This window comes from Callorhinus ursinus, unplaced genomic scaffold (genome assembly GCF_003265705.2).
Source record: "Callorhinus ursinus isolate GAN/ISIS: 27379988/994484 unplaced genomic scaffold, GSC_fseal_2.0 scaffold2, whole genome shotgun sequence".
In the NCBI taxonomy this organism is placed as follows: domain Eukaryota; kingdom Metazoa; phylum Chordata; class Mammalia; order Carnivora; family Otariidae; genus Callorhinus; species Callorhinus ursinus.
The window spans coordinates 30,746,177-30,771,417 of NW_027397064.1; the positions used below are offsets into that span (position 1 = coordinate 30,746,177).

At 39.5% G+C, this 25,241-nt stretch overlaps 1 protein-coding gene and 1 non-coding gene across 4 annotated transcripts in view; one reads left to right on the forward strand and one right to left on the reverse strand.

Moving 5' to 3' along the window:
- The window catches only part of CYP20A1 (cytochrome P450 family 20 subfamily A member 1), a 75,584-nt gene extending 59,428 nt beyond the window's left edge, over positions 1-16,156 (reverse strand). Inside the window, exons 1-4 of one of the 3 annotated variants that reach the window (XM_025893006.2) lie at positions 16,006-16,156; positions 7,705-7,754; positions 6,768-6,934; positions 4,010-4,152 (exon numbers count right to left, since the gene is read on the reverse strand). In XM_025893006.2, the coding sequence (XP_025748791.1) occupies positions 4,010-4,152; positions 6,768-6,934; positions 7,705-7,754; positions 16,006-16,077 (432 nt within the window). In that variant the 5' untranslated portion in view covers positions 16,078-16,156. Of the gene's footprint in view, positions 1-4,009; positions 4,153-6,767; positions 6,935-7,704; positions 7,755-15,285; positions 15,411-16,005 lie in introns of those variants that run through there. The other 2 variants (XM_073879846.1, XM_073879847.1) reach the window with 2 other exon arrangements.
- A 4,734-nt stretch (positions 16,157-20,890) lies between these two features.
- LOC112818145 (U6 spliceosomal RNA) lies at positions 20,891-20,997 on the forward strand. The gene has a single exon (XR_003206531.1). It is a non-coding gene; the product is annotated as a U6 spliceosomal RNA (small nuclear RNA).
- Positions 20,998-25,241: the final 4,244 nt, after the last annotated feature.

Sequence of the window (25,241 nt, forward strand, 5' to 3'; positions counted from 1 at the left end):
GAATGCTTAGAGAAAGGCAACATAACTGTTTCCAGGGAGGACAATGTGGGATGACAGAAGAGCCGTGACAACCCAAGCAGGCAACCTGACAGGCTTAGAGACCATGATGTGAACACAGCCAACACAGAACCTTGAGACACCAAACAGGAACGAGAACAATGAGAGGGTGGGGATTTGGTATACAAGTCTCCTGAGGGCCCTGAAGAAATAGGATCTGGAAGTAGAGAGACTAATCAATATCCAGCCATGGTTAAAGGCCTTGTTTGGTCTGTTTTTAGGAGGAAAACTGTCCAGAGAGGAGCCAATGTGTTAATTAATGCTTCCAGTAAACTCAGCAAGCCAGTCTCAAGTCTTGAATAGGAAGTGTGAGTTTCAATTAAAACTCTGATAGGAAAAAATGGCATTAAGCATTTATCAAATGTTACTTTTAAAAAGTGGCTAAGAGTCAATAATACATTCTCTTAACAACTATCAGGTATTCTATAACTCAAAAAAGTTATACTGCTAGGCCATTTAAAAAGCATGTCCTCACTGATCTGTGTGGAATTTGCTTTAAAATAATCCAGAGAAGATAAGGGAGGTAAGTAGGGGCAGAGATAAAGTAAGATTGAGTCTAATTTGATAACTATTAAAATTTGGTGATAAGGACATGGATGGTTGTTACACTATTCTACAGTTATTCCTTTAAATTTTCCATGATTTTAAAAGTGATTTACTTTATGTAATGCAAGAATAGGTGGGGTGTGTTTGTGCTCTTGGGAGTGAATGTGGATTTAAACTCTAAAGAACAGAAAAGACTTCTATACAACCCTCCAAATGAGACAGATATAGGTCCATCAACTATAAAAACCCGATCTTGGGGTCAGGAGTTCAAGCCCCATGTTGGGCACAGAGCTTACTCAAACAAACAAACAAACAAACAAACAAAAACAACTCACATAAAAGAGGGAATGCATTATGAAAGCTGGAAACATTAAAAAGGAAGTGTTTCAGAGAAGCAGGAAAAACATAAGGAGAAATGTTAAGAGAACAGAATTGGGGAGGAGGATGAACAGCAAACAAATGGTTGGAAAATCTACTTCTCAAGCAAAAAAAAAAAAAGGAGAGGTATTTCTTGAGTAGCTACTGTGTCCTAAGACCTGTTGTTAGGTATTTTACATCATTGTCTCATATAATCCCCACAGCAAATTTGTAATGTAGATGTTACTGAGATGAGGAAATGAAAGCTCACAAAGGCTAAGTAACACACAGTCATGCAGATACTAAATGGCAGAAGCAAGATTCAAAGCTTCGTGCCCAAGCGTAATCTTCATACTATAAAGTAATGCTATTTCCAATGAACTTCATTAAACATACAACAAAATAAATAACTTCACGTGAGGCACATACATTAGGAAAAAGTAGATGGAAAACACAATCGAAGAAGGGAGAGAGAGAAAAAAATCAATTTAATTTTGTCATGTAAGTATATTCAGGTTGTTACTGTAGTTTAGAGAAGGTGCATAGAGAAGGGTACGTAACTAAACTGGGGACTAGAGGAGGAGTTAGCCAGGCAAGATGAGAAAAATGTTTCTTGAGAGAAAAGAACTAGACTCATATTTACCAAGAGTCTATTCTACACCAAGAGCCAAGTATACAGACATAATTAAAATAGACCCTTCCTTTATGGAGCATACAATTTAGGGCAGAGACATTCAAAGAATTACACAAAATGTAATTAATAAGTGAAAAGTGTTGTGATGGGTAAGTACAGACTATTATGACAGCAACTAAAAGGGGACCTACCTAGGGACAGTGGGATGATCAGAGACAGCTTCCCTGGGGAAGTGACATTCAAACTAAGAGCTGAAAGATGAACATGCATTTACTAGGTGTGTGGGTGGTTAGAACTGGCAATCCCAAGTAATGGGAACAGCATATACAGAGGCCTTGAGATGGGAAAGAACAAGGTATAGAAAAGAAAACCAGGGTGGCTATAGTATAAGCACAAACGAGAATGGGAACGGAGACTGGAAAAGCAGGCAAGCTAAATCACAAACGTTCTTTAAAATAGCATTAAAAAGGGGCGGCTGGGTGGCTCAGATGGTGGAGCATGTAACTCTTGATCTCAGGGTTTTAAGTTCAAGCCCCATGTTGGGTGTAGAGATTACTTAAAATAAAATCTAAAAAAAAAAAAGTGCAGAGTCTATAACTATCCATATAGTATGATGCTGACTAAAATTCTGTGCACATAAAAGACTAAAATGATAGGAAGGATTTTAAAATGTTAAACATGGGGGCGCCTGGGTGGCTCAGTCATTAAGTGTCTGCCTTCGGCTCAGGTCATGGTCCCAGGGTCCTGGGATCCAGCCCTGCATCGGGCTCCCTGCTCAGCATGGAGTCTGCTTCTCCCTCTGCCGCTCCCCCTGCTTGTGTTCCCTCTCTCGCTGTGTCTCTCTCTGTCAAATAAATAAATCCCAAAAATAAATAAATAAAATGTTAAACATGGTTATCACTGAGTAATAGACAGCATTTTTTAAAAAATTTTATTTATTTATTTGAGAGAGAGAATGAGAGACAGAGAGCATGAGAGGGAAGAGGGTCAGAGGGAGAAGCAGACCCCCCGCTGAGCAGGGAACCCAATGTGGGACTCGATCCCGGGACTCCAGGATCATGACCTGAGCCGAAGGCAGTCGCTTAACCAACTGAGCCACCTAGACAGCATTAAAAATGTTTATTTTTTCCTTAGGACTTTCCTAAAATTTTCCATATTTTATAAAATGACTATCAGAAAAAAAGTAAGCATAATTTTAGTTATTTTTGGAAAAGTTTTAATGACATGATAAAATGTTTCTGATATATTTTTTAAAAGATTTATTTATTTTTAGAGAAAGAGCACGAGCAGGGGAAGGGGCAGAGGGAGAGGGAGGGGGAGCATCCTCAAGCAGACTCCCCACTGAGTATGGAGCCCAATGCAGGGCTTGATCCCAGGACCCTGAGATCATGACCTGAGCAGAAATCAAGAGTCGGCTGCTTAACCAAATGAGTCACCCAGGTGCCCCTATGATATGTTTTAAAGTGAAAAACCATATAAAATTGTACATACAGTATGATTTCATCCATATATACATCTATAGTGAAATTATGGATGATTTCTTTAAAGTTAGATTTTCCGTGTTTTCTACAGTAACCATGTATTAATTTTATAAATTCCATTATTTTTAAAGGGCACAAATGGATGGATTAGTTTTGGACAGAAGAAAGGATTCTTTAAGATTTAAAATGAGAAGAACAAAAGATTGAGAGGGATAGAGTTTGTTGGTGGGGAAGTTTACAGGTAAGGGACTCTGGTCTCAGCAAAGCAGGAGGCAAGGCTACCTGTAACAAGGAAGGGGGTTGGTTAGGACTGGCAATACTAAAATAAGGGTGAAGGTTTGGAACAGCCCTACTGGGACACAGAGAACTGTCAGGTAGCACACAAGGCTAAGCCAAGGATCTTTAGGGTCAAAAGGAAAATAGTATGGATTAGTATTGTTCTCAAACTTTGTATATAATTTGTGGAACTTCTTAAAAATGTCAGGTCCCTCTCCCAGTATGACTTCAGTTTGTCTATGCAAACGCCCAGTAATCCCATCATTCCAACTTACACAGGGAGTATAGGTGTTAAGATTTCTGTTGTTGTTTGTTTTGTTTCAGAACTTCAGAATAAAAATCAGCTTGGAAAGACAAGTAAGAGGAGGGCCTGGGTGGCTCAGTCAGTTGAGCATCTGACTCTTGATTTAGGCTCAGGTCATCAAGCCTGGCAGTGGGAATCCATGCTCTGCAAGGAGTCTCCTTGAGATTCTCTCCCTCCACTCCTCCCCCTTGCCATGCATGCTCCCCCCTCTAAAATAAATAAATCTAAAAAAAAAAAAAAAAGAAAGAAAGAGAGACAAGTAAAAAAAAAAAGTACCAAAGACAAGACACACTAATAGTCAAAAATATACTATTATCTGTATTATAGAATTCTGGGCCAAACTTATCACCTTACCTTCAGCAGGAGAGCAAAATTACTCTGCAGAGAATTAGTCACACCACTTTCATATAATTTTTTCCTTGTGTGGTTTTCACTCACATTTGCACCACTAGATTGATACCTTAATAATGACTTAAGCATGGTTTCAAAAGGGTCCGCTGAAACAGACAAATTAAACATTTCTGAGTCAAAGTAATCACTCAGAAAACAAACAAAACAACAACAATAAAAACTCTAGCAGAAAAACAGATCAGGGAGGTAGGGGGTTGCAGCTGAGAACATGGCAACTTTCTTCCCAACTCCCCTCACTATCTTCCCTATATATGAACAGTTCAAGAGGCAATAAAAATTGGCAAGAATACAATATCCTGACTGGTTATTCCACTATAAATCATTAATACTTACATAAATTTTCTACCTACATGACAACAATATCTTTGACTTTATAAAAAGCTCATTCCACTGATTTTAAAGCAAAATTGTTGTTTGTGTATAATGGTCAAGTATTACAGTTAAAATTATTTAGCCTAGTTCAGAAATTTCTTCTTTCTTCTTCTTCCATTTTTTAAGTGTTTCTTTAATGACTATATTGTTTTCATACAAAAAATACGTTGTCATTAAATTAACAATTTAACAATTAACATTAACAATTAAAACAATACTGGGGTGCCTGGGTGGCTCAGGCGTTAAGCGTCTGCCTTTGGCTCGGGTCATGATCCCAGGGTCCTGGGATGGACCCCTGCATCAGGCTTCCTGCTCGGCAGAGAGCCTGCTTCTGCCTCTCCCCCTCCCTGCCTGCCACTCTGTCTGCTTGTGCTCGCTCTCTATCTCTCTGTCAAATAAATAAACAAAATCTTAAAAAAAAAAAAATTAAAACAACAGTAAAATACAAAGAAAATAAAATTCATCTAAATTTCACTACAGAGATACCGTTAAACATTTTCAAGATTGTTTTTTATAGCCATCAATATTACTTAACAGAGAAAGACAAAACGTATGTCAAATTTTGCAAAGACTACAATCCCTTCTTTCAGCGCACTTTACCCAGTTCATTAGTGTGATCATTTAAATAATGTTTACATGCTTCCCTTACTCCCCAAATTACACTATAAACTCCACAGAAGCAGAGACCATGTCTGGTTTTACTCATCTTTATATTTCCTGACAGAGCCATCCTTCCATGTTGTGGAAAACTTAGTGATTAAGAGCACAAACTTAGGCCAGACTGCCTACCTTCAAGTCCTAGCTCCATCACTAATTAGTTGTGCAACCTTGGGCCAAAGACTTACCCTCTTTGTATCTCAGTTTTCACTAATATCTATTTCATAAGGTTGTCCTAAGAATTAAATGAGTTAATATGTGTAAATGGCTTGTAACAGTGTTTGCATACAGTAGGCATATTTGATAAAATAAATCTATGTCATCATATTAAAGCCTGAATATATTCCTTTTACTCAGCCACTGAAAAACACTTAAGTTTGCTTCAAATTTTTATTGTAAATAATACTAATATGTCTTCTCTCATTTACATGATTATCAACTTATAACTTCCTTATGTTATCATTGTTAAGTCAAAGATCCTGTCAACCTTCTCTCCCAAGTTTGTAAAATACTTACATTCCATGTTTCTCCATTCCCTCAACAACAACGAGTTTTGCCAATATTTTCCCTCTCTTCCAGTCAGATAGGCAAAACTCTCATTTTTATTTGCATCCCACTAATTACTAATGAGGTTGAAATCTTCATTTGCTTACTGGGCATTTTTATTTCTTCTTTCTTAATTAACTTGTTTTTGCCCATTTTTCTACAACTGCATTTTATTTTATTTTCTCACTAGTTTTTATTTACTTTATATATATATGGGTAGTAAATAATTTCCCCATTTCTCTTATAAACTTTGTCATGGTACCTTTATGTTATGAAATATAGTAATCAACCGCTACACATCATGCGTAGTAATATGTGGCCAACATTTTCCCACCTCTCTCTTTTTCATCCCTTTTCAAGGTGTTTTTTATTGTACCGAAATTTCTCATGTTTATGAAGACAGCTTTACCTGTCTTGTGCTTCATGGCCCCTAGATCTCAAGCTATGGTAAGAAAAGGTTTATCAATACCCACCCCCAATTTAATACTTAACCATGTTTTCTTCTAATACTTTTATGACTTCAAATTTTAATCATCTGGAATTTATTTTGATATAAAGAGTAAGGCAGGGAGGCAGATTTATTTCTTCCAAATAGCTAACCAGTTTTCCAAAACCATCTATTACTTTTCCCCTTTATCATAAAATGCTCTCTTTATCATGTATACTTGGTTTGTCTACTGGATTATCTACTCTATGCCATCAATCTGTCTAGCCTTATCACAGTACAGGAGTCTTTAAATTAATCTAGATTTATAGCACATTGCTCTACCTGATGGTACAAGTATTCCCCTCATTAATATTCTTTACTAGATGTTTCCTGACTGCTCAAGTACCTTTACTATTACAGAAGCACCCTGGAACTATTTTTTCCAAAAAATTCTGTTGGAATTTACATTGGGATTCTATTGTATATACCTATAAATTGAAGGAAAAAATAATCATTTTACAATACTGTACCTAAAATGAGGTAATAATTATAAAGACCTTAGCATAATACCTGGCACATAATATAAAGCATTCAATAAATGTTAGCTATTCTTACCCATGAACAATGTATGGCTCTTCCTAACAGACTTTTATTCTTAAAAGATAAAGATCAGCTAATTAGAAAAATAATTAAACTTACATGTCTTGTTGGGGTTGATATGCTGCTTTAGTACGTCAACAGTGCCCAAACTAACCACAAGGCGCCTGCCAAACCAGAAAGAGACCACGGGCCCATATCTCTCATGCAAATTAACCAGGAACTCGTGCAAACTTCCACTGTTCACAATATCCGGAAGATTACCGTCCCTGAGAAAAGAGCAACATTTGACAAAATAACTTGGAAAAATAAGAAATTTAACTTGGAAGAATCAGAAAAACAATAGTTGATTCTGAATTAGTTGTGTCAATAGAAGAGAGCAGAGGTGCATGGAATACAAATAACTGCAAAATCCCACAGTTAAATTTGACTTCTCGTTTCTGTGGTTATATTCAGATATGGATTTGTCTGATATTTTGAGGATTTATAACAGTTCAAGCCAAGTAAGAAAGATACACAAGGAACATCTGACTTAGACAATGGAAAACGATCTAATTTTTGCAACATCTCCCTCTGAGAAAGCAATGAACATCATCATAGGCTAATTTAAAATGTCAGATAAGCTATGGCATTCTTTTCTTCTTTCCTTCTATCTTATCTTTCCACTTTTAATACTCTCCGGCTAGAGAAAGTGAAAACAATTAAACTTCTTTAAGATTTATGTGTGTTTTAACCTTTCATTATTTTATTTATCTATAAGTAATCTCTACACCTAACGTGGGGCTCAAACTCACGACTCTGAGATCAAGAGCTGGATGCTCTACTGACTGAACCAGCCAGATACCCCAAAAGCAATTAAAGTTTTTTATTTATACAGCCCCCCTTTCTGTTCTTAACAAAGTTCAGGCTGTATGCCCAGAGATAAATTTAGAGTACACAATGGAATTAAATAACCTCTGTAATCTAAAAATAGGTTTTAGTTTTGATACCAAAAATTAAGAGTTAACTCTACTGAATTCCCAAAAAAATAACTACTCACTTTTCTTCAGTTGGAGTAATCCCCGGGATTCCTGCAGCTTGTCTAGAAGCCTTAGGAAAAATTTAAAAATAGTTTAGTATAATGATTTAGTATATAATACATAATTTAGTATATGATACATAATCGTATATCCCATATATCATATGTTTTGCCAAGACATCTGCAGGACCTTAAGTGATGGCTTTCCAATTTGCTTGAATCTCAAGAATGCTTTCTGTATTAAAATACAAAAACTGGGTTCGTTGTATTTAAAAGAATAATCTTAATACCCTTCCTGTGTCAATTAAATTAACAAGCTGAAAAATTTAACATCCACTAATACATAATTAAGCACCATTTTTATTGTTTTTCTGAGTCTATAAATGGTCCCATCTATCTTAGTTTAAAAAAAAAAAATCGGGGCACCTGGGTGGCTCAGTTGGTTAAGCAACTGCCTTCGGCTCAGGTCATGATCCTGGAGTCCCAGGATCGAGTCCCACACCGGGCTCCCTGCTCAGTGGGGAGTCTGCTTCTCCCCCCTCTCATGCTCTCTCTCTCTCTCATTCTCTCTCTCAAATAAATAAATAAAATCTTTAAAAATAAAAAATTTTTAAAAAATCAATGTCATGCTTACAACAGATTCATTCCTAAAATAGTTCTCCTCTTCCTAGTCAAAGAATTTACCAAAATACAATATGATATTCATCTTTTGCTTTAATGTAGTCATTATTGTCAGTGAGGTGTGTGGCATACAAACAAATAAAATAATTCATAGCAAATTGTTCAAGTAACAACCTCTAAGAAATGAACTGGGGAGGGAAGCCTGGGTGGCTCAGTCATTAAGCGTCTGCCTTCAGCTCAGGTCATGATCCCAGGGTCCTGGGATTGAGCCCCGCGTTGGGCTCCCTGCTCAGCAGGAAGCCTGCTTCTCCCTCTCCCACTCCCCCTGCTTGTGTTCCCTCTCTCGCTGTTTCTCTCTGTCAAATAAATAAAAATTAAAAAAAAAATGAACTGGGGAAAAGTTTGGGGAATTTTAATATTTAACAATTTTGTAGTGGGTTTACAGTTGCTGTGTTTTGGGATCAGTGTTATTTTTTATTTAATTTTATGACAATCATACTATTCTTATAACAGGATTTTTAGAAACTAATTTTTTAAAAAGATTTTATTTATTTATTTGAGAGAGAGAAAGCACATGAGGGGGGGAGGGTCAGAGGGAGAAGCAGACTCTCTGCTGAGCAGGGAGCCCGATGCGGGACTCGATCATGGGACTCCAGGATCATGACCTGAGCCGAAGGCGGTTGCTTAACCAACTGAGCCACTCAGGTGCCCGAAAATAATTTTTAAATAAACTAAATATCTACAGAGAAAATAACCTAAAATATTTACTCCAGAATCAATTCTGAATTTTGTCAGTAATTTTGACTACTACTAATCAGAGTTTACCTGTCATTCTGCCCTTTTTTACCTAATTAACATTATAGAAGTAAATGAATAAGTATTTCCTTATTTGAACATTTTATTTTTTTATATCTTAATGAAAGGAAAATGTTTCTTTTTTTAAGTTTTAATTCCAGTACAGTTAACATACAGTGTTAGTTTCGCATGTACAATGTAGTGATTCAACATATTTTTTTTTAATTTTTTTTTTAAAGATTTTATTTATTTATTTCAGAGAGAGAGAGAGAGAGAGAGAGAGAGAGAGGCGGGGGGGGGAGAAGCAGGCTCCCCACTGAGCAAGGAGCCCTACGTGGGGCTTGATCCCAGGACCCTGGGATTATGACCCGAGCCGAAGGTAGCCACTTAACCGACTGAGCCACCCAGGCGCCCCGACATTTTTTTTTTTAAAGATCTATTTATTTTGAGAGAGAGAGAGGGCACATGCATGTATGCACACAGAGGAGGAGAGGGAGGGAGAGAAAGAATCTCAAGCACTGAGCATGCAGCCTGATATGGGGCTCAATCTCACAACCCTGAGATCATGACCTGAGCCAAAACCAAGAATCAGACACTTAACCGACTGCTACACCCAGGTGCTGCTGATTCAACATACTTGAACATTTAAAGGCTAAACTATGTACTATCATGTAGCTGAAACTGCTTAATCATTTTCCTACTATACTGCTATAAACATCTGGGCTATTTTTTTTAAAATTTTTTATTGTTATGTTAATCACCATACATTACATCATTATGGGCTATTTATTTTCTTTCTTTTGTTTTTTCATTAATATAAGTAGTACTGTAAAAATCTTTATACAATTTTACTTTTTTCCTCCTTTAGGGTATGTATGCCAAAAGAGAAATACTAGATTGAATGGTACTAACTGAAGAGTTTTATTGTTTCTGCAAAATGCTACAAGAGTGCTATCGAGATAACAGTATGTGTGACTTGTATTTAACTGATAATGAAATCTACACTGTATTCTGTCCTACAGTCTCCTCAGTGACGGAAACTTGTCAAGTTTAATATTATAAATAGTAGGGAAAAGGATGGAAGGAACTCCATAATTAGAAAAAGATAAAGTCAGGGTAGAAAAAAAAAATCCTACTTTTTCCCCCGGGCTAAAATTATTAATGACATAACAAGCTTCTTGGGGCGCCTGGGTGGCTCAGTTGTTAAGCATCTGCCTTCGGCTCAGGTCATGGTCCCAGGGTCCTGGGATCGAGCCCCGCATCAGGCTCCCTGCTCTGCGGGAAGCCTACTTCCCCCTCCCCCACTCCCCCTGCTTGTGTTCCCTCTCTCGCTGTGTCTCTCTCTGTCAAATAAATAAATAAAATCTTTAAAAACAAAACAAGCTTCTTGATTTCTCTTCAAACATGATAAACTGATAACATTCATCAACTATCTCTTCCTCCTGAAATCCCACTAAATGAAAGTGAAGAGATAAAAAAGGAGAAAACAAGGATAAAGAGAATGGGAGAGGAACAGTTCAACATTTTTTTTGGAAGTGTTAAGCTGTTGGAGAAGTGATTAACTGACATAGTTGAGAGGCCTCCTCTGGAGGTCTGTGGAGGAGAAAGGAGAACTCCTACAAAAAAGCAATCAGATTTGTTCTCAGTGACCAAAAGACCAAAAGACAGGATAAGATACAAGGCAAGACATAGACGCTAACAATTCTTGAAAAGTTGGTGCACAGATCTCTGAGAAACCTTAGGTGTCTTTCTCCATTCCTGTGATTACCAACCTTCTAGAAGGAGACTTCGAGATTCCAGACTCAGGAAAAACAGGATGGGGGCGGTGGCAGTCCCTATAATTCTAAGGGAAAATTATTTCCAACCTAGAATTTTATACCAAGCCAAACTAGTATTGAAGTGTAAAGCTTGAACAGAAAGATTTTCAAACAAGCTAGGTCTCATAAGATGTATTTTCCATGCACATGTCCTTAGGAAGCTTCTGGAAATTGATGTGCTGCAGCATATACAGTAGTGAAATAGGAAGTAGGGTACACAACAGGTAAAGAGAATACCCACAATGATAGTAAAAGGACAAGAGCTAAACTGAAGGAGATTGTAACCAGTACCAACTGGGAAAGGATGATGGAAAGCTCCAGAATGGATATGTTCATGGGAAAGAAAACACAACTGAGGTCTTTGAATATTTGGACAGCTTCACAAAGTAGTATTATGACAGAAATGTTGAAATATTTGGAAAAAAACTGATAGGCAGGAGTGAATAAACTCTAACAATGTGGAAATACTAAGTACAATCCTTCCCTGCTAGCCTAATACTGGCTTCTACAACTCCATCAGCAAACCGGAAGAGGGAGCCTTAGAAATCTGTATATACTCTGGATAAACTGGCTCCTAGATCAACCTCTACACTTCATCAGCAAAAATGAACAGTGAACCCCAGAATGCCAGGTAAAATGCTCTCCTGCCCTTTACCACAACCACATCTCCCAAAGAGCCAAAATGATGAGAGGGATCCCAAAATTGGCATGCACCCGGACAAGACCCCGCAAAACTTCAATCTCCCCAATTCATAGCCTCACCCTACCATCTGCCTTGAGACTATCCAGAATGTTATTATGACCTTTTTCTTTATTTATATTAGACACCACACAAAGGCCAGGACTACCATCCCCAGGTCTTCCCTCATCCCACACTCCTATTCCTACAGAAGTTTATCCTCTTTCCCTGATCCATCTCTCCCCTACTCAAGCCTCTACCCTACGTCAGCAACATTCCTATGGTCATACATTAGATTTTTTTTGGAGGTGGAGAGGAAAAAACCATCCAAAATTTATTCTTCAACAAGACAGACAGCATCAGCAGGTAAAACTACAGGAGTTTCTCCATAGAGCATACATTCACAAGGGCATTATTTGCTTAACAGTGAGAAAGCCTCGGGTGTGTTCTCTGTAACAATGTCCACTTCACAGTGTAAACAGGTACTAGTGTTCGCTCACAATTCCAGGAGGAAAGGCACAGCGTGGCAAAAAAAAAAAATTTTTTTTTTTTTGGATCTTAAAGTCAGATGCAATAACACAGACAGACTTTTGATAACAGCCTTGATCTACTTTTCCACAAAGAGAGAGATTCCTCCATTCAGAAATTAAGGTCCTTCTTTCTCCTTCCTCGTTTCAACCATCAGAACACATTCCATCACTACATACACAAAAAGGGGGGAGTTTAAAAAAAAAAAAGAATCACGAAAATATCTTAAACGTCCAGCTGCTCCCATCACACATCAACTCAGGTTTAAGATAGGACATCAGAAAACTTCAGTGGTCAGAAAATAGGAAAATAGACACTACGGCTACAGAAACAAAAAATAAATGAGGTAGATAAATTAAAGCTTTCACGCTCATGGCCTGCCTGTTCCAACTTCGCAGCCGTCATGCAATACTCAGGAACAATCTCCATAATAACTTGGCATAAGCTGCACCAAGGACATCTCTGTACAAATTGGTATGTGAACCTGTGAGAAATATGCCCTTCCGTGAGTTTCTTCAAGAATGAAAACCCAGTTCAACTGAGTAGGCAATGGCGAACCAAATTAAGTCACCTGAAGGTCCCTACTCAGGTGCCCACCTCTCCCGGTGGCTCAGGAAGGAGGCATCTGGAAAGCAAGACACTACATTGACACTCTTGGGGCTCCAACTGAACTGTATTTAAATAGGCAGCAACACACACTGTCTCCCTAAGGACTAAAATCAGTCCATTTGAGGGCATCCTACTTAAGGTTCCAAGGTTGAAAGAATTTTGTAATTCTACGATCTTAGTTTAAGAAAAAGTACATTCAGGGAAAAAAAGAAGAAGAAGAATAAAGGATGGGTGCAAGGTTGACATGACCAAAAACTTCAACATCTCCAAATCTTCAAGCACCTCCTATTTTTCCTTCTATTTTATTTTTAGTATCTCCACTCCAAAAACTATTTTTAACCCCAAAAGTACTTTTAAATCACCCACTCATATATTCATTTTCCACTTTACCCAGCTCAGATTCCATGGTGTGTCATTAGAAACATTACTTCGCCCTGTATCCTGGTATCATAGCAAAACACCAATTCTAATTAAATCCAACATTTGATCAACTGCCCCTGAACCCACACAGCTGAAGAAAAAACACAACCACGCTGAAGAGTCTTATTTTAATTTCATGAACCTCAAGTGAGCTGCCTGGAAGTCATACACTTCCCTAGTCCACTCCATAATCTTCTAGATGGCTATTTTGCTCCCTCTCTCTCTTTAAATCCCCTATCCTCACCATTAACTGATAATTTTGCTTCTATTCCATTGAAAAAATGAAAGAAATCAGGACATAATTCCACACCACACTACCATCCACCTGCATGTGTGCCCATATATCCCGCCCTCTTTCCCATTACTGTGGATGAACTGTCTATGCTCCAAACGAAACATACCCCTCCTCATCGCTCCTCTGTTCCCTCTATCTCTGTTACCACTCTGCTACCCCCACCTTGGTCCAAGCCAGCTCCACATCTCACCAAAATTATTATAACAGCCAAACTACTCTGCCCACTTCTACCCTTGCCCCAGGCCCCTAAGTCTCTTCTTAACGTAGCAGTCAAAATGATTCTTTAAAAATTTAACTAGTAAAACTAAATTTTAATTCCCTTACATTTACAATGTCACTCTTCTGTTGAAAGCCTCCAGTGGCTTACCTCAGAATAAAAGCCAAGTCCATAAACGGGCCTGCCACAAAAATCTGCCCTTCCTCCCCGTCATTCTGATTTTAACTGACTAGTCTCTTCCTCACTCCACTCCAGCCACACTAGTCTTCTTGTTTTCCTGAAACACACTAGTATGGTTCCCCCTGAAGATGTGCACTGGCTATTCCCTTTGTCTGGAATGCTTTCTCAGATACCTGAATGGCTTGTTCCCTCATCCCCTTCAGGTCTCCACTCAAATTCCTCCTTATCTCTTGACCATCCTACTTTTTCTTTTAACTCCAGTATAATTAACAGTGTAACATTAGTTTCAGGTATACCGTATAGTGATTCAACACTTCTATACAACACTTGGTGCTCATCACAGCAAGTGCGCTCCTTCCTCCCCATCACCTATCTCACCCATCCCCCCCCCACCTCCCGTCTGGTAACTATCAGTTTGTTCTCTATAGCTAAGGGTCTGTTTCTTAGTTTGCCTTCCTCTTTTTCTTTTCTTTTTTTTGCTTTGTTTCTTAAATTCCACATGAGTGAAATCACATGGTATGTCTTTCTCTGACTTATTCCACTTAGCATTATACCCTCTAGGTCCATCCATGTCATTGCAAATGGCAAGACGGCATTCTTTTTTATGGCTGAATAATATTCCTGTGCATATACATCCTCTTTAATCTATTCATCTATTGACAGACACCTGTGCTGCTTCCCTAAACTGGCTATTATAAATAATGATGCTATAGAATAGAGATGCACGTACACCTCTTAACTAGTGTTTTTGCATTTTGGGGGTAAATACCCAGTAGTGCAATTACTGAATCATAGGGTAGTTCTACACAAGAAAGAAGTGTTGGCAAGGATGTGGAGAAAAAGGAACCCTCCGGCACTGTTGGTGGGAATGCAAGGTAGTGTGGCCACTCTGGAAAACAGTATGGAGTTCCTTAAAAAAACTGACCGTCCTGCTTTAAAGTAACAACCCTACCTGTTACCAACTTTATTTTGCTCCATGATGCTTAATACTAAAATACCATTTGTGTTTCTTGTTTAGATTATCTATTTCCTCTCACCAGAATATACATTCCATGAGTCAGGAATTTCCTGCCTGGCTGTCACTGCTGTATTCCCGGTACGTGGAGCCATACTTGGCACACGTATTTGGTTGAAATAAACAGTGTTGCTTTCTATTAACTAATCAAAGGACAGTCTCACTTGAAGATTATAAAAAATTCAAGATCTGGAGCCATTAAACTTCTCGTTTCTCAGGGAAAAAAATGATATTGGATGTTCCGGATTGTGTAGTTGCAATATTCCAATCTGATCTATTTACCAGCTCTGAAAAGAACATTTTAAGAAGGTGTTAGGTCATTATCAGTGATGTTTTGGCGTGTTCAGTTACTTTACAACTTTTTCCACAAAAACATCCCTTGTAACACCCCCTGTTTGGTAAACAGGTGAAGAGATGACCGCTCACCTACTAGCTCCTTTCTTTCTCAGAAACACCCTCTGAGGCTGACAAAGGCAAGCAGAGAAAAGGAGGCTAGAACGAGATTCAGAGCTGAAGCCCAGCTGCTACGTCAAGCTCACGCACTAACCCACGGCAATGCTCATTCCACGGCTCCATTTGCTTCTGAGGCCCTGCGAAGAGCAAGACCGGTCTGGACCTTAAGGACGTTGGATTTCAATCATAAACAGATGGAAAGATAGATGGGAAGGCAGGAGCCGCAAAAAAAAAAAAACAAAAAACGCTGGGAGAATCCTCGGGAAAGGACAAAGGAGAGGAGCATCCTCAAGTTTCCTCCCAGGCACACTGGAAAATATAATTTGTGTTTGGCACAGTTATTGCCAAAAAAACATCCAAAAGTACATCTCGCGCAGGCTGTAACAGAGGCGTGGCAATTCCGGGAGCGGGGCACTAAGAAGCCAGGCTGCCACCGGCCTTTCAGCTCGCGGCGCCAGAGGGGCCGTGGAGCAGCCCGCGCCGCTCGCTTCCTAGCGCTGCCCGCGCGCGCGCGCGCCCGCTGAGTCACATGCTCGGGAGCTGCCCCCGCGCGCGGCGGGAGCTGGAGCGAGAGCGGGAACCCTCCCCTTCGGCCCACCCGCTGCGGCCCACTGCGTGCAGAGCGACGTGGATGCGGGAAACACAAGAGGCTGGGGCAGCGACCAGAACCCCAGAGGCCGAGACGGCGGTTACCGGGTAGAGGTAGAGCACCGCTGCCACCAACGTCAGCAGGAAGGTAACGGCGAAGATCGCGAAGTCCAACATGGTTCTTCCGCCCGGAGCCACGTCTCGGATCCCGCGCTCGGGCAGCAGCGCCTCAGCCTGGCCAGCTTTGTGCAATGGGCGTGTGGGCGGAGGCGCCCGGTGGGACCTGCGAGCCAATGGGCCGCCGGAGGCGGGGCCGGGGCCAGGCCGGGCTGGCGGGGAGAGCAATGGAGCGCCGAGGGCGGGCGGCGAGGCTGGGGGACGCACCGCAGGGCCGAGGTGACGGCCGACGCGCCCTCACGGCACGCGCCCGGGCCTTGGGGTCGGGGCAGCAGGGGAAAGCGGAGTCCGGGCACCTAAAACGCGTTAGCAGTTACCATCGCTGTGCCCGGACCAACACTTTCCCGTTGGATTTAAGATTAAAACCCGTAAACCAGGGGTGCCTGGGTGCCTCAGCCGGTTAAGCGACTGCCTCCGGCTCAGGTCATGATCCTGGAGTCCCAGGAGAGTCCCGCGTGGGGCTTTTCTGCTCAGCAGGGAGTCGGCTTCTCTCTTGACCCTCCCCCTCTCATGCTCTTTCTCAAGTAAACAAAATCTGTAAAAAAACAAAAACCCGTAAACCAGAGATTCTCACAGTGTGGCCCCCGGAACAACAGCACCAATAGCAGCACCGGGAACTTGCTAGAAACGCTGATTTCTCCCACCCTATCCCAGACCTACAGACTCGGACTCTGGGAGCGAGAGGGGTGTGTGTTTTATTTAACAAAGCTGTTGACCTCAGAACCACTGACCCAAGCTAACCTGGACTGGGAAATGTCAGAGTCAAGTGCTGTTAGATGCTCCTTGTATCGCAAAAGAATTTATTTGATGTGCTAATAAATGTGATTCCTAAGACACTTTTTCTCATGAGTGAAGGCAACGAACTGTTCAGTGATGGGTAACTTCCGCTAGAGTTGCAGTAAATTGAAATTTCTAAGCTTCCATCTCCTTCCTGTAAAACAATGGGAATAATACCACACAGAGTTGCCCGCAGGAATAAATCGGATATTTTATGAAAAGTACTTAGCACAGCTCCTGGCAAAATGCTCGTTAGTTTTTAGCACTAGTTGCTCTGAGCATAAAAATACCGTAAGATCCCTCTTCTTTGTCACATGATTGAAGTTTTGATTATGGATAATGTAAAGCAAGGCCCATTACTTACTGGTGCTCCATTTAGTGAACACTCCTAAAAGTACAGATTTTATAGTTTTAACGGTATAAAGTCTGTCTCTCCCTCTCACTCTATCTCACATACACACAAAGGCAGCAATTCGGTAAGAGAAATCATTCGAGATTGCATTTTAGAACATCTATGATAAATGACTTACTGCTTAAGCATGAAACATATCTCATTGAAAATGCCAACTCTTGGCATCTATAGCAAATGGAACAAAATGTTGCTATGTGATTTTCATTTGGCAGAAATTGTACTTTTAACTCTAGTTCCCTGTGTATAGATGTGTTTCCATCGTTCATTTTTAAATATCTTCTTTGGAATTTTAAAGACGGTTCCCATGTAAATCATATTCCAAATAGGTTTTCAAAACAGTAAACATCAGATTTTTAAGTGCCTAGTAGAGTTAAGTAACAGTAACCCTAGACACTAATATTCAAGGATACCTGGACTCCCCTTTAGGTTCTAAATTAACCTTTATATTGCCACAGACCCTCTGAACTTTGAGGGTCTGTGAAAAGAGACAAAGATTACAGAGGCTGAGCAGGACACACAATATTTCAGAGATTGAGTCTCTAAAACTATGCAGCTACCTCCTCTTGTGTTCAAACTTTTGCCCAGATATTACCTAAAAATATTTTGTAAAACCATGTATATACTTTCACACATTTTGGTGTTGACATCTAAAATTTTTATCTTGACTTTAAAGGATTAAATTTCCAGTGTATTATAAATATTCACATTTTGAAATTATTATATCTCTCTTTTAAATGTATAAAAAGGAATTTAAATACTATAATGATGTGATGACTGTCATCAAACGTTTTTTAAATACACACATTCTTTGTGAAGAGCTGGAAATTTTCCATGGCTCCTTTTTCTTTCTTTTTTTCCTCCCATGGTTCCTTTTTTTGAAATTATTAGCATTTCACTTATCCTACAGAGTTTTATCCTAAAGTATGTTTATTCTTTAAAGTCATTTTTTCATCACCAGTCATAGTTCTCAACGTGTACACATTTTGAATTTTAAAATACATTTCAGTTCTGTGACTCTAAAACTCGTGTTTTAAAACTCTTATGAAATATTTTGTAAAGATTTAAACTTTTAAATAAAATATTTTAAAATGTAAAATATTTAAAATTTTAAAACTCTTTCTTTTAAAGGTTTTATTTATTTAGTTGAAAGAGAGAGAACACAAGCAGGCAGAGCTGCAGGCAGAAGGAGAGGGAGAAGCAGACTCCCTGCTGAGCAGAGATTCCCAAGACCCTGGGATCATGGACCTGAGCCTAAGACAGACTCTTAACTGAGCCACCCAGGGCCCCTTAAAACTCTTTTAAATATTTCTTCAGGATCAAGTTGTCATTACAATTTTGTTAGACAATTGGTAAAAAAAAAATAACAAAATTTGATAAAGTAGTAAACATAAGTAAAATTCTATTGGAAATGCATCTCTCCAGATGGATGGGCACTTTTTCAATTAGTTCATGTATTTATGAGTGAATATTGTTTGTTGCTAATATTAGCCATGATTCAGTATCAACTCTATTCCTGTTTTAATATATGTAAGCCCTAAGAAAACTTTTTCACAAAAATAAGATGAGACATTGTTATAGCAACATTATTTATTTTATAGCAACATTATTTTTTGCAGTACTTTGGATAGACCAAAAATCATATAAAAGTAAGATTAATTAGGATTTTATATATATATATGACTATGTTTATTTTATATACATATATTTTTAAGATTTTATTTATTTATTTGACAGAGAGAGTATAAGCAGGGGGAATGGCAGGCAGAGAGGGAGAAGCAGACTCCCTGCTGAGCAGGGAGCCTGATGTGGGGCTCGACCCCAGGACTCTGAGATAATGACCTGAGCGGAAGGCAGACGCTTAACCGACTGAGCCACCCAGGTGCCCCATGTTTATTTTATATTTAATGGTCTGTTACCTCACCTTCACATCTCAATTAGATCCTCTTTCTGTTTTACTGAAAAGAAAGAATTAGAAATGGAAACATCTTTTTGCTGATTGTTTGCCACTCTCCACCCTCCCACATACCCTCAGAGCATTCTCTGCCTTCTTTGCCCTGCATTGTGACTTGGAGCTAATTCCTGCTGACTACACCACCTGGGATCCCTTATAGACTTGCCTCCAGTTGGGTTCCACCAATAAGAAGCATCAGTACGCTGAGGCTGAGAAGAAAGCAGATTTAGAAGCTTCCTTTTTGCTCCTCACTCAGCTCTGAGCCATGTTATCCCACAGGCGCCATATCCCTCTCTGCCTACAGCTTTTGAGGTAGTCTCCTGTGATCCTCCAGCCCTCTCTGAGCAACAGTACTATTTTTTTCTCTCCTTGACCCTTCAGATCTAGGATTGATAATGGTTTCCCCTGCCGCTAGTCTCTGGATATTTCAGCATCCCTTGTTGTCTCTTAACCTTGCTCACACCTCTGTATATAGTTCCTTCATTAAAATCTTTTGAACCATCTGAGTTAAATACTGTTTTCAAAACAAGAATGGCCCCTTGAAACAAGATGGAATCCTGGGCCAGGTTAAACACATATCTGACAACCTCATGAATGACAGACATCTGCCCTTGATAGTCTGTGGAATGCAATGGCAACAAGATTATTCAGATTATCACTGATGGTGGCATGGGATGGAATGCAGGTAGGGGATAAAACTTTGGGTGGTCACATAACTTGATGACAACAGTAGGGATTACAAAAGACTGTGAAGTGGATGGCTATTTCTTACTGCATTACAGATCTTATGAAAGGGGAAAAATAAACTTAAGGCCATGAATTCTCAAAATAAGGTAGAGATGAAGAACCAGAAACCTTCTATGGTGCTCTCAAAAGGATTTCTTATCTTGTGCAGCTGCAGGACTGATAGAGCTGAATATCAGTCCCCAAAATCTAATTGTACAGGTTGTAGAGTTTCAATTCCTGCTTAAAAGTACAACCTTGTTGGGGCACCTGGGTGGCTCAGTTGTTGGGCATCTGCCTTCGGCTCAGGTCGTGATCCCAGGGTCCTGGGATCGAGCCCCACATCGGGCTCCCTGCTCAGCAGGAAGCCTGCTTCTCCCTCTCCCACTCCCCCTGCTTGGGTTCCCTCTCTCGCTATGTCTCTCTCTGTCAAATAAATAAATAAAATCTTTTTAAAAAAAAGCACAACCTTGTCAAAGTCTCTTATTCTAAAGTCTGAGCACTGTTGGAAAAGAATAGAACTCTGAGATCAGGACATTTGGTCAGTGCAAGACACAGCCCAAACCACAAGTTCCTCTGAACCTCACTATCTGTCCTCTTGTCAAGAAAGCTACCTTTTCTCACAGAAAAGTCTTTCAGAAACTTCTCTTGGGTCAGTTATATCACAAGGACCTGCCTATGATCCTGAAGAACTCCCCATTTCCTCTCGTTATCTCCAGGCCCATAAAGAAAATTAAACTCCTCATGACCCATGAAGAGAAATGCCTGTTCAGTTCCTAGAGGAAATAACCTAACAGTGGCATTTCAAGAAAAAGAGGCTGCTGTTGGAGCACCCCCAGCAGAATGGAGGAATTTATTACCGACATTTTTACAATTGCCAGCACATTGTGATAACAAAAAGCAGAAGACACTTAGTTGTTTTATTATTGCTTTAAAATTCTCTACATGCAGTGCTTGCTTCGGGAGCATGTATACTAACATTGGAAAGATACAGAGAAAATTAACATGGCCCTTGAGCAAGGATGACACTCAAATTCGTGAAGTGTTCCATATTTTAAAAAATAATAAAATAAAATTCTCTACACACAGTGCACCCCCTTTTGTCTGAACCTGGGGCAGAACACTGGCTTATACATCAGACAAAGGGTAAGATCGTGTGTCAGAGAGGACCTAGGAAGCATGTACTGGGGTGGATTCTAGGCATATCTGTTTAAAAAGAATAAAACGGGCATCTGACTGGCTCAGTCAGAAGAGCATGCAACTCTTGATCTCAGGGTCGTGAGTTTGAGCCTCACGTTGGGTGTAGAGATTACTTAAATAAACTTAATCTTAAATTCTTTTTAAGTAAAAACTTAAAAAAAAAGAAAATATAAAGGCTAATAAGGGCCAAATATATTTATATAGTTTCATTCATTCAGGATTTGAGATTTTAGTGTTAGATCGAGCCCCTGATATTAGATCTGAATGTGCTTATTTGGTTAACTGAAGCCTGGACTCAGTACCGGCCAAGACATTCTAGTTGAGATGCCAGATATATCCTGGCATACTGTTTTACAGGGGTCAGCAAACTACGGATTGTGGGGCCCCATCTATTTTTCTAAATCAAGTTTTATGGGAAGACACTATGCTCATTTATTCATGTATTGTCTATGGCTGCTTTCATGCTACAATGGCAGAATTGAGTCGTTGCGACCGGGACCATATGGCTCTCAAAGCCTAAAATATTTTATTATCTGGTTCTTTATAGGAAAAGGCTTATGGGCTCCTGCTGTAGAGGGAAGAAGTCTACAGGTTTAGGGAGATGGGGATGTTGGTATGGGTTTTGTTGACATGTCCAAATACTTAAAACTCACAAAGGAAGTTAACAAACTGTTACATAAATGATATTCTATCTTTCTGCCCTAAAAATATACCTTCATAATGACAAAATTAAAACATATGTAAAGCTATGGTTTTTATGATTGAAAGTCAATAAACTAACAAAAACAGGGCGCCTGGGTGGCTCAGTTGGTTAAGCGACTGCCTTCGGCTCGGTTCATGATCCTGGAGTCCTGGGATCGAGTCCCACATCAGGCTCCCTGCTCAGCAGGGAGTCGGCTTCTCCCTCTGACCCTCTTCCCTCTCGTGCTCTCTATCTCTCATTCTCTCTCTCTCAAATAAATAAATAAAAAATCTTTAAAAAAAATAAAAATAAACTAACAAAAACAGCTGAACTTAACTATTGCACATGTCTGAGTGTTCTATGATGGTCTAGTGTGTTTGGGCAAAAAACAAAATAGAGAAACATAATTCATAAATTATTCCATAAAATTAATTTTCTTCCCTTCATTTCAGAAATTTCCATATTTTTATAATCAAGATTTTCACATCTTTTAGGTTCTGTTGGCACTAATTCCAAATTAGCCTGCCTTGGGTCATAGTATTTCTTGGATAAGTTTTTTTTAAATAATCTTTTCAGGTTTATTGAGGCCTAATTCATATAAAGGATAGTTTTTAAATTCATTTGTTTATTTGTTTATTTTAAAATTTTATTTATTTGACAGAGAGCGAGCCAGAGAGCATAAATGAGGGGAATGGCAGAGGGAGTGGGAGAAGCAGGCTTCCCCGCAGAGCAGGGAGCCCGATGCGGGGCTCAATCCCAGGCCCCTGGGATCATGACCTGAGCCGAAGGCAGACGCTTAACGACTGAGCCATCCAGGTGCCCCTAATTCTTTTAAATTGGAAAAATTTTGCTCTGTTGAGTCAATAGCAACTGGATTTATCAATAAAATTTTATTTTATTTTTAAAAATATTTTATTTATTCATTTGAGAGAGAGAGAGAGTGTGAGGGAGCACAAGCGGGGAGAGTCAGAGGGAGAAGCAGACTCCCCACTGAGCTGGGAGCCTGACATGGGGCTCGATCCCAGGACCTGGAGATCATGACCTGAGCTGAAGGCAGATGCTTTATCGACTGAGCCACCCAGGTGTCCCTATCAATAAAATTTTTAAAGTAATATTTAGATTCAGAAATGAACCATGAATTTTACCTATTGTATTCGACTGTAATGGAATTATTGCAAATGGTAATATTTTTATTGCAGGGAATATTATAAAATAGTTTAAATTCTTTGTAACAGTTGTATCACTTACATTGTGATTTTTCACCATTTCTCAAAGCAACAACTCTATCTGTGCAGTAATGTAAAGAACTGGTACCATATTTTGCTCATATTATGTCTAGATCTACATATATACTATTTAAGACGTAAGAATAGTTTAATATAGAAAATTGTTCTAAGCTGCCTGTTGTAAACATTGTGGTCACCACAATAATTCTTGAGTGCTTCTAGTTCATTAATTGGAACCCGAAGAGAGGAGGAAAATGATTGCTCAACACTGCTGGGAAATGATACTTCATTACGCGAGAATCTATTGTGTTAATGCTACTGAGAACAAAGACTTGACAAATTAATTTATCTATTTTATCTACTTGCTCAGATCCTCTTTCCACTCATATACTCTTCTCCAACTTTAGCAGGAGCACAACCTACAAACCTTTATAGCATTTAGATGCAGCCACATTTTATTTCAAAGATAAGAGACATGAGATGTGAAGTATTTCCCAAAAGCCCGAGCAGTATTCACTATGAGAGTGGATGTTGAAAGTTTAGTTTCACTGTACAAATACCACTAAATCCTGATAGATCAACAAATCCTGATTTATCCATGTGTTCTTTAATATTTTTTTAAGAGATTTTATTTATTTGACAGAGACCCAGCGAGAGAGGGAACACAAGCAGGGGGAATGGGAGAGGGAGAAGCAGGCTTCCTGCTGAGGAGAGAGCCCGATGCAGGTCTTGATCCCAGGACCCTGGGATCATGACCTGAGCCGAAGGCAGACACTTAACGACTGAGCCACTCAGGTGCCCCTAATACTTTTTTTTAATGGATTCATGATATGTGGATATTTTTCAAGCATGGGACCCAAAGTGGGTCTTTCTTGCTCTGGTCTACAGGTAGTACTGTCCATATAAAAGGATATTCAGTGGGTTCCCTAGCCCTCTGACTTCTGGTTAAGTTTGGCCAATCAGAAATAGTAGCATAAGATAAGAGGATGACAGGAAAGTAAAGTCAAGATATTCATTCTCCTGGCTTTCATGTTGTGGACTCACCGTTGGCCACAGCCCCTGTCATAGGCCTTCTCCATGTAGATACCCTTTCTAGGAATTGGAGTTCTTCCTCTTGCCACTTCAGGCCCAGGATTGGTGACAGCTCACCTCTGTTGCTACTGATACCTTAAACCCTTCCCACATCTTCATAAATCTTTAAATTACTCAGTTTCAGGCGGTGCCTGAATGGGACAGTCGGTTAAGTGTGGGACTCTTGTTCTCAGCTCAGTCATGATCTCAGGGTCGTGAGATGCAGTCCGCACTCAGTGGGGAGTCTGCTCCCCCTCCGCCTCTGCCCCACGCACTCGCTTTCTCTCTCTCTAAAATAAATCTTTTTTAAAAAAATAAATTACTCAATTTCAATATGCCATCTGTTTCCTGCTTGGACTTTCATCCATGTGGTCATTATTATCCCCATTAACTTACCTGTTGGGTGGGTGCAAAATTTTTTCTCATTTCTAATGAATAAGGGCAATCAGATACAGTTTGCCTTTACCTAGTAGAGACAGCATTATACCTTTAGTGTTTTATCCTAGGGCTATGTCTGTCCTCCTCTGTGACACAGTAAAATAGTTTCTTTATTATGAAATTCCATACATCTTGTTCATTATTTTGATGACATTATACTACTGGGACCTAGGGAGCATGAAGTAGAAATTTCCTGGACGCCTAAGTAAAATAATGCATGCCAGAAGGTGGGAGATAAATCTCACAAAAATTATTTAGGAGTCTGTCATACTGATAAAGTTTCTAGAGTTCCAGTGGTATAGGGTTGTTGCACATGGCATCAGCAGATTCTGAGATGGAGTTTAAGATGCAAGAAAGAAATGGAACTATGATGCAGGCCCAGCAACTCCCTGGCCAAACTAGTGAGGAGTTCTGGAATGAGAATTACCCATGAGGGTTAGATTAGGATTTATTAACCTTAACAAACACAGGAGGATTAGGTCAACATTTAGACTGTCAAAACTTGATTAATAAAAGATTTTAATTATGTGAAAGGAAAGAAAAGTTAAAAAAAAAAAAAAGCCCAGGTTATCGTACTATTCAATGAATTACAAATGGATATCTCTGGCTTATGATCATTTCCTGATGGGAGAAATGTACATGTTTCTGAGGTGGCTTTAAAACTTAAAATTTGTTGTTATATAT